The sequence below is a fragment of the Tachyglossus aculeatus genome, chromosome 4 (genome assembly GCF_015852505.1).
Source record: "Tachyglossus aculeatus isolate mTacAcu1 chromosome 4, mTacAcu1.pri, whole genome shotgun sequence".
Taxonomy (NCBI): Eukaryota; Metazoa; Chordata; class Mammalia; order Monotremata; family Tachyglossidae; genus Tachyglossus; species Tachyglossus aculeatus.
The window spans coordinates 126,080,417-126,093,268 of NC_052069.1; the positions used below are offsets into that span (position 1 = coordinate 126,080,417).

Here is a 12,852-nt window from a genome sequence, read left to right on the forward strand (position 1 = left end):
GCTCGAGGGTGAAATGTCTCTAAGAGCAAGACCGAAGGATATCTTCAGTCAATAGCGCAAACGTTTTGGGGTCAAAGCAGAAGCACACATAGTGAAATGTGTGCTGAGAATCAGCCTTCAAGTGTATGAAACCAATTCCCCCGAGGAGATTATGCAGACTGAAATACCACTAAGGCTCAGGAAATGTTTCCATAACTTCAGAGTAATGAGTGGGTCTGCAATGAGTTACTAAAGAAAGCAGAGAAAGGGGCATCTCTAGGCAGCCTGCTCTGGCAATACAAGAGCCATCATGCCCTCCTACCCCTGGAAGATACCCACGGGGCGATGACAAGGACAATAACACTACTAATAAATTGTCCTACACTGTAAACACCACTGATAGAACAGCATCGGCATGAATGAAAGACACAAGAACGCGCCCGCAAAATAATTTTATCGTATTTTTGTTGGAAAAGCGAACTTAGTTTGTCGATTTCTTGATGTGCTCTAATATGTCCAACGGTATACCGAGCTGCTCCATTAAAGTGGAGGTTTCGTGTACAATCCAGGTGAAAGTCTCCTGCGTGGAACGTATGTGCTCCCGTGTTCTAGGACCTGTAGAGAGTGAACCGTCCGTTCCCCCATCAATTCTGCTACATTTTTTCTCCAGCTCGGCACTGTTCTCCGCAGAGCTTCCCTCTTCAATTTCATCCTCCCTTTTCTGGGTTGGAGCTGCGGCACAAAGGTCCATACCCTGGATAGAATCCAAGATCTCCACAACGTGAACCTCGGAAGTGACAGAAGTCAAACACCTGAGCGCCGAGTCTTCGCACTGGCCGAGCGCGTCCAAGAGGCTGTTGAGTGTCCCGATGGCTGCTGAGCCGTTATCTTGAATGCGACACCAGGAGACCAAGGCGCTGAGAGAGGTCAAATTAAAAAAAAGAGAGTTAAGCAGCGTGGTCTAGAGGAGAGAGCCTGGGACCCAGAGGAACTGGGTTCTAATCCCGGCTCCGCCACCCGCCTGCTGTGGGACCCTGGGTAAGTCATCTAACTTCTCTGGGCCTCAGTTTCCTTAGCTGCAAAATGGCAATAGGACACCTGCTCTCCCTCCTACTCTTATTTTAAAGATATTTGTTACGTGCTTACTGTGTGCCAGGCACTGTATTAAGCACTGGGGTGGATACCAGCAAATCACGTTGGCCACAGTCCCACATGGGGCTCACAGTCTTCATCCCCATTTTACAGATGAGGTAACTGCAGCACAGAGGAAGGGAAGCGACTTGCCCAAGGTCACCCACCAGACAAGGGGCAGAGGCGGGATTAGAACCCAGGTCCTTCTGACTCCTAGGCATATGCACTATCCTACTGAGAAGGTGAGTCCCACGTAGGACAGGGACTGTGTCCGACCTGATTCACTTGTCCCTCCAACAGTACAGGACAAGGAATAAACACTGAACAAATACCATAAAACAAAAACACTACAAACACCCACCACCAGCTAAAAAACCAAAAGACGGAGCAGAGGGCCGCCTAAAAGCTACAGGGGATATCGGTACCATTGTCATCATCATCCATCTCAATCACGTCCTGGGTGCCAGAAGGGGTGCTCAGTAACCGCTAACGACGATGACGTGCTCCCCTTACCTCAATGTTCCCCTGAGCTGTCCGTACACCAGAACTTTCTCGGCCGCCTCCTTGTAACCTTGACGGAAGCCTTCCTGAAGCGCAGAGGCTTTACCTGCGTCCACTCCCTCTCTGTAACCTTCCTAGAAGATAAACAACAAAGGAAAGGACAGTAAACAACCGATGAGAATATGGCATCCTTGACGAGTGGCACAGGCCGAGTGAACTCCGTAGGCCGCGGGAGGAGGGTGGGGAGTCAAAGCAAACATCAATCAATCCGTGGTATTTATTGAGCGCTTACTATGTGCAGAACACTGTATTAAAAGCCGGAAGAGTACGATGCAACAGAATTAGCAGACACATTCCCTAAATTGAAGGGCATTTGGAGAGTGTGGACCTCACGGGGGACAGGAATTCTGCCTGATCCGATTATCTTGGATCTTCCCCCGGCCTTTAGAACAGTGCTCTGTGCACATAGCGCCTGTCAAATTCCACAATCATTAAGTGACACCATCAACAGAAGACTCTCCCAACTCTACAGGCTAGGATGCCCAGCGAATATCTCTGAGTTTGGCTTCCTCAAACTGCTGTAATGCCCCAGGAGGCACAAGCGGGATAATTAAGAGCCGCTTTACCAGCACAAAAATATGAACCAACACGAGGCTGCCCCAGACTGAAGTTAGGAAGCAGGCTGTTTCTGGAAAATCCAAGTACCCAGAGATTTTCATCCAAATATTGGGACGGACTTCCAGGTAGGCGGCTCACTGTCCAGTGAGGCACGAGGGGATGAGGAAGAAGAAAACCCAGGCCTGAAAATTAAAGTGCTTTTGAAAGACTGGGAATTTAGGGACAACAGGGAATCGAGAGGTATCCCGAAGATGCTCAGATCAAGGCATCCAGGAGAGGACTGAGTGTGGATTTTATACTTTTATGGTATTTTTTTTAACTTCTTTGTGCCTCAGTTCCTTCATCTGTAAAATGGGGATTGAGCCTGTGAGCCCCACATGGGACACGGACTGTGTCCAACCCCATTTGCTTGTATAATAATGATGGGATTTGTTAGGCTCTCAACTACGTGCCCGGTACTGTACTAAGCGCTGGGGTGGATACAAGCAGCGTGGCTCGGTGGAAAGAGCCCGGGCTTGGGAGTCAGAGGTCGTAGGTTCTAATCCCGGCTCCGCCACTTGTCATCTGTGTGACTTCGGGCATGTCACTTCACTTCTCTGTGCCTCAGTTCCCTCATCTGTAAAATGGGGATTAAGACTGTGAGCCCCACGTGGGACAACCTGCTTACCTTGTATCCACCCCAGCCACTTAGAACAATGCTTGGCGCATAGCAAGTGCTTAACAAATACCATTATTATTATTATTATTATTATTATTATTATTATTATTATGGGCCAGGCACTGTACTAAGCGCCGGCGTGGATAGAAGCAGATCGGGTTGGACACAGTCCCTGTCCCACATGGGACTCACAGTCTCAATCCCCATTTTATAGATGAGATAAAGCGGCGGGCCTGGGAGTCAAAAGGCTCTAATCTCGGCTCCGCTTGTCTGCTGTGTGACCTTGGGCAAGTCACTTCACTTCTCTGGGCCTCAGATACCTCATCTGTACAATGGGGATGGAAACTGTGAGCCCCATGAGGGACAGGGATGGTGTCCCGCCCAATTTGCTTGTATCCACCCCAGCGCTCAGTACAGCGCCTGGCACAGAGTAACTGCTTAAAAAAAAAAAAAGGTGACTGGTCCAAGGTCACACAGCAGACGAGGGTATCCACCCCAGCGGTCAGAGTAGTGCCTGGCCCGTCGCAAGCCATTCACGAATACGGTGAGTATTGATTTAGGGTTGTCTTCGGAGGGGGCCCTCAGTTACAGTAGAAGCAGCGTGGCTTAGTGGCAAGAGCCCGGGCTTGGGAGTCAGAGGTCGTGGGTTCTAATCCCAATTCAGCTATGTGACTTTGGGCAAGTCACTTCACTTCTCTGTGCCTCAGTTCCCTCATCTGTCAAGTGGGGATGAAGACTGTGAACTCCATGTGGGACAACCTCATCACCTTGTAGCCCCCCCAGCGCTTAGAACAGTGCTTGGCACACAGTAAGCGCTTAACCAATGCCATCATTATTATTTTCTCTGGGCCTCAGTTCCCTCATCTGTAAAATGGGGATGAAGACTGTGAGCTCCATGTGGGACAACCTCATCACCTTGTATCCCCCCCAGCGCTTGGAACAGTGCTTGGCACACAGTAAGCGCTTAACCAATGCCATCATTATTATTTTCTCTGGGCCTCAGTGACCTCATTTGTCAAATGGGAATGAAGAGTGTGAGCCCATGTGGAACAACCTGATTACTCTGTAGCCCCCTCAGCGCTTAGAACAGTGCTTGGCACACAGTAAGCGCTTAACCAATGCCATCATTATTATTATTATTAACTTCTCTGGGCCTCAGTTCCCTCACCTGCAAAATGGGGATGATGACTTAAGAGTCCCACATTGGATACCCTGATCACCTTGTATCCCCTCAACGCTCAGAACAGTGCTCTGCACACAGTAAGCGCTCAATAAATACGACTGAATGAATGCATGAATGAACAGTGCTTGGCACACAGTAAGCGCTTAACAAATGCCATCACTGTTATCATTAACTTCTCTGTGCCTCAGTTCCCTCATCCGTAAAATGGGGAGGAAGAGTGTGAACCCCATGCGGGACAAACTAATTACTCTGTATCCCTCCCAGCGCTCAGAACAGTGCTTAGCGCATAGTAAGTGCTTAACAAATGCCATCATCATCATCATCATTCATTCAGTCATATTTATTGAGTGCTTACTTACTGTGTGCAGAGCACTGTACTAAGCGCTTGGGAAGTACAAGTTGGCAACATATAGAGACAGTCCCTACCCAACAGTGGGCTCACAGTCTGAAAGGGGGAGACAGAGAACAAAACCAAACATACTAACAAAATAAAATTGAATAGATATGTACAAGTAAAATAAAGAGTAATAAATATGTACAAACATATATACATATGTACAGGTGCTGTGGGGAAGAGAAGGAGGTAAGATGACTCTAGACTGCGAGCCCTTCTAGACTGTGAGCCCGCTGTTGGATAGGGACCATCTCTGTGTGTTGCTGACTTGTACTTCCCAAGCGCTTAGTGGGGTTTGTATTGTATTGTACTCTCCCTAGTGCATAGTTTCAGTCTAGAGGAGGGGGTCCTGTGGCATCCCAAGCACATACAGTAAATGCTCAACAAATTCTGTGGATTGATTGACTGATTGACTGACGACCTAGTGGAAAGAGCAGGGACCTGAACAGTGCTGTGCACACAGTAAGCGCTCAATAAATACGATTGACTGACTGATTGATTAGGCCCGTTGTTGGGTCGGGACCGTCTCTCTATGTGTCGCCGACTTGTACTTCCCAAACGCTTAGTATAGTGCTCTGCACACAGTAAGCGCTCAATAAATACGATTGATTCACTGATTGATTGATTAGGCCCGTTGTTGGGTCGGGACCATCTGTGTTGCTGACTTGTACTTCCCAAGCGCTTAGTCCAGTGCTCTGCACACAGTAAGCGCTCAATAAATACGATTGATTAGGCCCGTTGTTGGGTCGGGACCGTCTCTCTGTGTGTTGCCGACTTGTACTTCCCAAGCGCTTAGTCCAGTGCTCTGCACACAGTAAGCGCTCAATAAATATGATTGATTAGGCCTGTTGTTGGGTTGGGACCGTCTCTCTGTGTGTTGCCGACTTGTACTTCCCAAGCGCTTAGTACGGTGCTGTGCACACAGTAAGTGCTCAATAAATACGATTGACTGATTGATTGAGGGGGAGGGAGGGAGGAAGGAAGGGGAGAGGGAGGGAGGAAGGAAGGGGCCTAGAAGGGGGAGAGGAAGGAAGGGGAGAGGGGGAGAGGAAGGAAGGGGCCTAGAAGGGGGAGAGGAAGGAAAGGGCCTAGAAGGGGGAGAGGAAGGAAGGGGAGAGGGGGAGAGGAAGGAAGGGGCCTAGAAGGGGGAGAGGAAGGAAGGGGCCTAGAAGGGGGAGAGGAAGGAAGGGGAGGGGGGAGAGGAAGGAAGGGGCCTAGAAGGGGGAGAGGAAGGAAGGGGCCTAGAAGGGGGAGAGGAAGGAAGGGGAGAGGGGGAGAGGAAGGAAAGGGCCTAGAAGGGGGAGAGGAAGGAAGGGGAGAGGAGGAGAGGAAGGAAGGGGAGAGGGGGAGAGGAAGGAAGGGGCCTAGAAGGGGGAGAGGGAGGAAGGAAGGGGCCTAGAAGGGGGAGAGGAAGGAAGGGGAGAGGGGGAGAGGAAGGAAGGGGCCTAGAAGGGGGAGAGGAAGGAAGGGGCCTAGAAGGGGGAGAGGAAGGAAGGGGCCTAGAAGGGGGAGAGGGAGAAAGGAAGGGGCCTAGAAGAAGGGGGAGAGGAAGGAAGGGGCCTAGAAGGGGGAGAGGAAGGAAGGGGAGAGGGGGAGAGGAAGGAAGGGGCCTAGAAGGGGGAGAGGAAGGAAAGGGCCTAGAAGGGGGAGAGGAAGGAAGGGGAGAGGGGGAGAGGAAGGAAGGGGAGAGGGGGAGAGGAAGGAAGGGGAGAGGGGGAGAGGAAGGAAGGGGCCTAGAAGGGGGAGAGGGAGGAAGGAAGGGGCCTAGAAGGGGGAGAGGAAGGAAGGGGAGAGGGGGAGAGGAAGGAAGGGGCCTAGAAGGGGGAGAGGAAGGAAGGGGCCTAGAAGGGGGAGAGGAAGGAAGGGGCCTAGAAGGGGGAGAGGAAGGAAGGGGCCTGGGAGGGGGGAGAGGAAGGAAGGGGAGGGGGGAGAGGAAGGAAGGGGCCTAGAAGGGGGAGAGGAAGGAAGGGGAGGGGGGAGAGGAAGGAAGGGGCCTAGAAGGGGGAGAGGAAGGAAGGGGAGAGGGGGAGAGGAAGGAAGGGGCCTAGAAGGGGGAGAGGAAGGAAGGGGCCTAGAAGGGGGAGAGGGAGAAAGGAAGGGGCCTAGAAGAAGGGGGAGAGGAAGGAAGGGGCCTAGAAGGGGGAGAGGAAGGAAGGGGAGAGGGGGAGAGGAAGGAAGGGGCCTAGAAGGGGGAGAGGAAGGAAAGGGCCTAGAAGGGGGAGAGGAAGGAAGGGGAGAGGGGGAGAGGAAGGAAGGGGAGAGGGGGAGAGGAAGGAAGGGGCCTAGAAGGGGGAGAGGGAGGAAGGAAGGGGCCTAGAAGGGGGAGAGGAAGGAAGGGGAGAGGGGGGAGAGGAAGGAAGGGGCCTAGAAGGGGGAGAGGAAGGAAGGGGAGAGGGGGAGAGGAAGGAAGGGGCCTAGAAGGGGGAGAGGAAGGAAGGGGCCTAGAAGGGGGAGAGGGAGAAAGGAAGGGGCCTAGAAGAAGGGGGAGAGGAAGGAAGGGGCCTAGAAGGGGGAGAGGAAGGAAGGGGAGAGGGGGAGAGGAAGGAAGGGGCCTAGAAGGGGGAGAGGAAGGAAGGGGAGAGGGGGAGAGGAAGGAAGGGGCCTAGAAGGGGGAGAGGAAGGAAGGGGCCTAGAAGGGGGAGCCAGGCAACCAAAGCAAACACGTGGACAGGCGTCAAGTCGTTCGAATAAACAGAAGTAAAGGTAGATGCCCACGATTAATAGGGCTAGTATTCTCATTTGGTGCGGGCTGGACCTTGAGGCGGTGGTGCATTCGCCTGCGCCAGTCCCGCCGGGACGGCAGCGTCTCGTCCGCCTCCTGGTCGAACACGTCGTCGTCGTCGGGGCCGCCCGAAGGGACCGCCGACACCCACCACATCGCCCGGGACGGGACGGGCCGGGCCGAACGGACCCGAACACCCGAGCCGAGGCCGAACGGAGCCGAGCCGAGCCGAGCCCACCCGAACCCTGCAGGGCTGGGGGGGGGGGGGGGGGGGGGGGCGCGCTCAGCGCCTAGTCCTTCCGGGTCAGAGGGCGCAGCCGTACGGCGGAAGGGCCGCGGCCACGGCCGCCGCCATCTTGACTACGGGTCCCCGGGGAGCCCATTTCCAGCGGGTCCGCCCTGCCGCGTGAAATCAATCAGTCGATCGTATTTATTGAGCGCTTACTGTGTGCAGAGCACTGGACTAAGCGCTTGGGAAGGACAAGTTGGCAACATATAGAGACGGTCCCTACCCAGCAGTGGGCTCACAGTCTAGAAGGGGGAGACAGACAACAAAACATATTAACAAAATAAAATAAATAGAATAAATATGTACAAGTAAAATAAATAGAGTAATCAATCAATCAATCGTATTTATTGATCGCTTACAATCAATCAATCAATCATATTTATTGAGTGCTTACTATGTGCAGAGCACTGTACTAAGCGCTTGGGAAGGACAAGTTGGCAACATGTAGAGACGGTCCCTACCCACCAGTGGGCTCACAGTCTAGAAGGGGGAGACAGACAACAAAACCAAACATACTAACAAAATAAAATGAATGGAATAGATAGGTACAAGTAAAATAAATAAATAGAGTAATAAATATGTACAGACGTATATACATATATGCAGGTGCTGTGGGGAAGGGATGAGGTAAGATGGGGGAATGGAGAGGGGGACGAGGGGGAGAGGAAGGAAGGGGCTCAGTCTGGGAAGGCCTCCTGGAGGAGGTGCGAGCCGCCGCACCCACTGGAGCCTAGTAATAATGATAATACGACTATATGTCAAGTGCTTAATAATCATAAGAGTATACGTCAAGTGCCTAATGATAACAATAAGAAGAAGAATATATGTTACTATGAGACAGGCACTGTAATAATAATAATGATGGTGTTTGCTAAGTGCTTACTTCGTGCCAAGCACTGCATTGATAATAATAATAAGTATATGTTAAGTGCTTACTACATGAAAGGCTCTGTAATAAGAATCATGATGATTCTTGATTCTAAGCGCTTACTACGTGCCAAGCACTGCATTGATAATAATAATAAGAGTATATGTTAAGTGCTTACTACGTGAAAGTCGCTGTAATAATAATCATGATGATGATGGTTTTTCTTAAGCGTGGGCACTTGATAAATACCGTAAGACAAGAAGAAAGCAGAGAAGATGAGAAGGCTCCTGAGTCATTTCTGAAGCTTGACCTCAGCGTCAGCTATTCCCTCCCATCATCTGCCCAGAGGAGGATCTCCAGGAAAGGTCTTCAGACAGGACCGGGCCTTTGGAAAGACATAAATTAACTTCCCATTACCAAAAGGGCTTTTCAAGTACATATTGAATACTGTTATCATTGTTATTATTATTATTATTATCATCCCTCACAATCAATCAATCGTATTTATTGAGTGCTTACTGTGTGCAGAGCACTGTACTAAGCGCTTGGGAAGTACAAGTTGGCAACATATAGAGACGGTCCCTACCCAACAGTGGGCTCACAGTCTGAAAGGGGGAGACAGAGAACAAAACCAAACATACTGACAAAATAAAATAAACAGAATAGATATGTACAAGTAAAATAAATAAATAAATAAATAGAGTAATAAATGTTACTATGAGACAGGCACTGTAATAATAATAATGATGGTGTTTGCTAAGCGCTTACTACGTGCCAAGCATTGCATTGATAATAATAATAAGAGCATATGTTAAGTGCTTACTATGTGAAAGGCGCTGTAATAGTAATCATGATGATGATGGTTTTTCTTAAGCGTAGGCACCTGATAAATACCGTAAGACAAGAAGAAAACAGAGAAGATGAGAAGGCTCCTGAGTCATTTCTGAAGCTTGACCTCAGCGTCAGCTATTCCCTCCCATCATCTGCCCAGAGGAGGATCTCCAGGAAAGGTCTTCAGACAGGACCGGGCCTTTGGAAAGACATAAATTAACTTCCCATTACCAAAAGGGCTTTTCAAGTACATATTGAATACTATTATCATTGTTATTATTATCATCCCTCACAACACAGGTGTACCTACCGATTGTATTATACTTTCCCTAGTGCATAGTTTCAGTCTAGAGGAGGGGGTCCTGTGGCATCCCAAGCACATACAGTAAATGCTCAACAAATTCTGTGGATTGATTGATTGATTGACTGATTGACTCATGACCTAGTGGAAAGAGCAGGGACCTGAAAGGCAGAGGACCTGGGTTAACATCCTGACTCCATCACTTGTCTGCTGGGTGACCTTGGGCAAGTCACTTCACTTCTCTGGGCCTCCGTTCCCTCGTCCGTAAAATGGGGATTGAGATTGTGAGCCCCACCTGGGACAGGGACTGTGTCCAACTCGATTTGCTTGTATCCACCCCAGCACTTAGTACGGTGCCTGCCACATAGTAAGCACTTAACAAATGCCGTCACTGTCATTATTATTATTACTATACCTGCTGTGTGACCTTGGGTAAAGCACTTCACTGATATAGCTTTGGGGACTGAATCGTTCATTCATTCATTCAATCGTACTTATTGAGCGCTTACTGTGTGTAGAGCACTGTACTAAAAGCTCGGGAATAGGATAGTATATAGCATATTACACTATAGTATAGTACAGTATAGAGAAGCAGTGTGATTCAGTGGCAAGAGCCCGGGCTTTGGAGTCAGACGTCAGGGGTTCAGATGCCGCTCCACCGCTTGTCAGCTGTGTGATCTTGGGCAAGTCACTTCACTTCTCTGGGCCTCAGTTCCATCTGTAAAATGGGGATGAAGACTGTGAGCCCCACGGGGGGCAACCTGATCACCTTGTAACCCCCGCAGCGCTTAGAAGAGTGCTTCATTCATTCATTCATTCATTCCGTCGTATTTGTTGAGCGCTTACTGTGTGCAGAGCACTGTTCTAAGCGCTTGGGAAGTAGGGAAGCAGTGTGGCTCAGCGGAAAGAGTCCGGGCTTTGAAGTCAGAGGTCATCGGTTCAAATCCCGGCTCTGCCACTTGTCAGCTGTGTGACTTTGGGCAAGTCACTTCACTTCTCTGGGCCTCAGTTACCTCCTCTGTAAAATGGGGATTGAGACTGTGAGCCCCCCGTGGGACAACCTGATCACCTTGTAAATTCCCCAGCGCTTAGAACCGTGCTTTGCACATAGTAAGCGCTTAATAAATGCCATCATTATTATTATTATTAAGTGTTTACTATGTGCCAAGAACTGTTCTAATAATAACAATGTCCTACTTATTTTATTTTGTTGGTATGTTTGGTTCTGTTCTCTGTCTCTCCCTTTTAGACTGTGAGCCCACTGTTGGGTAGGGACTGTCTCTATGTGATGCCAATTTGTACTTCCCAAGCGCTTAGTACAGTGCTCTGCACATAGTAAGCGCTCAATAAATACGATTGATTGATTGATTGATTGATTGATTAAGCGCTTACTATATGCCAAGCACTGTAATAATAATAATAAAAAGTATACAAGTGCTTACTACGTGAAAGGCACTGTAATAATAATGTTGATGATGGTTTTTGTTAAGCGCTCACTATATGCCAAGCACTGTAATGCTAATAATTATAAAAAGTATATGTTAAGTGCTTACTACGTGAAAGGCGCTGTAATAATAATCATGGTGATGGTTTTAGCGCTTACTATGTGCCAAGAACTGTTCTAATAATAATAATGATGATGGTTTTTGTTAAGTGCTTACTATATGCCAAGCACTGTAATGATAGTAATAATAAAAACTATACAAGTGCTTACTACGTGAAAGGCACTGTAATAATAATGTTGATGATGGTTTTTGTTAAGCGCTTACTATATGCCGAACACTGTAATGATAATAATTATATAAAGTATATGTTAAGTGCTTACTACGTCGCTGTAATAATAATCATGATGATGATGGTTTTTGTTAAGCACTTACTACGTGCCAAGTACTGTTCTAATAATAATAATGATGATGGTTTTTGTTTAGCGCTTACTATATGCCAAGCACTGTAATGATAATAATAATAAAAAGTATATGTTAAGTGCTTACTACGTGAAAGGCACTGTAATAATAATGTTGATGATGGGTATTGATAAGCGCTTACTATGTGCCAAATACTGCTCTAATAATAATAATGATGATGTTTTTTGTTAAGCGCTTACTATATGCCAAGCACTGTAATGATAATAATAATAAGAGTATATGTTAAGTGCTTACTACGTGAAAGGCACTGTAATAATAATGTTGATGATAGTTTTTGATAAGCGCTTACTACGTGCCAAGTACTGTTCTAATAATAATAATGATGATGGCTTTTGTTAAGCGCTTACTATATGCCAAGCCCTGTAATGATAATAATAATAAAAAGTATATAAGTGCTTACTACGTGAAAGGCACTGTAATAATAACGTTGATGATGGTTTTTGATAAGCACTTACTATGTGCCAAGTACTGTTCTAATAATAATAATGATGATGGTTTTTGTTAAGCGCTTACTACGTGCCAAGCACTGTAATGATAATAATGATAAAAAGTATATAAGTGCTTACTACGTGAAAGGCACTGTAATAATAATGTTGATGATGGTTTTTGATAAGCGCTTACTACATGCCAAGTACTGTTCTAATAATAGTAATGACGATGATTTTTAAGCGCTTACTATATGCCAAGCACTGTAATGATAATAATAATAAAAAGTATATGTTAAGTGCTTACTACGTGAAAGGCACTGTAATAATAATGTTGATGATGGGTTTTGTTAAGCGCTTACTATGTGCCAAGTACTGTTCTAATAATAATAATGATGATGGTTTTTGTTAAGCGCTTCCTATGTGCCAAGCACTGTAATGATAATAATAATAGTATATGTTAAGTGCTTGCCAACTTGTACTTCCCAAGTGCTTAATACAGTGCTCTGCACACAGTAAGCACTCAATAAGTACGATTGAATGAATGAGTGAAAGGCACTGTAATAATAATGATGATGATGATTTGTAATAAGCACTTACTATGTGCCAAGTACTGTTCTAATAATAATAATGTTGATGGTTTTTGTTAAGCGCTTATTATGTGGCCGGCACTGCTCGAATAATAATAATAATGAGTATGTGTTAAGTGCTTACTATGTGAAAGGCACTGTAATAATAATTATGGTTTTTGTTAAGCACTTACTATGTGCCAAGTACTGTTCTAATAATAATGATGATGTTGGTTTTTGTTAAGCGCTTACTATGTATCAAGCACTGTAATGATAATAATAATAAAGAGTGCCAAGCACTGTAATGATGATGATAATAATAAAGAGTATATGTTAAGTGCTTACTATCTGACAGGCACTGTAATAATAATAAAAAAATGATGGTTTTTGTTAAGCGCTTCCTATGTGCCAAGCACTGCTCTAATAATAATAATGATGATGGTTTTTGTTAAGCACTT

General features: G+C 47.0%; 1 protein-coding gene across 1 annotated transcript; it reads right to left on the bottom strand.

Moving 5' to 3' along the window:
- Positions 1-414: 414 nt before the first annotated feature.
- Positions 415-7,398, bottom strand: YAE1 (YAE1 maturation factor of ABCE1). The gene is made up of 3 exons (XM_038745365.1): positions 7,220-7,398; positions 1,624-1,745; positions 415-896 (listed from the first exon to the last, which is right to left on the bottom strand). The coding sequence occupies exons 1-3, from the start codon at positions 7,340-7,342 to the stop codon at positions 461-463; spliced, it is 681 nt and encodes a 226-aa protein (XP_038601293.1). The 5' UTR covers positions 7,343-7,398; the 3' UTR covers positions 415-460.
- Positions 7,399-12,852: the final 5,454 nt, after the last annotated feature.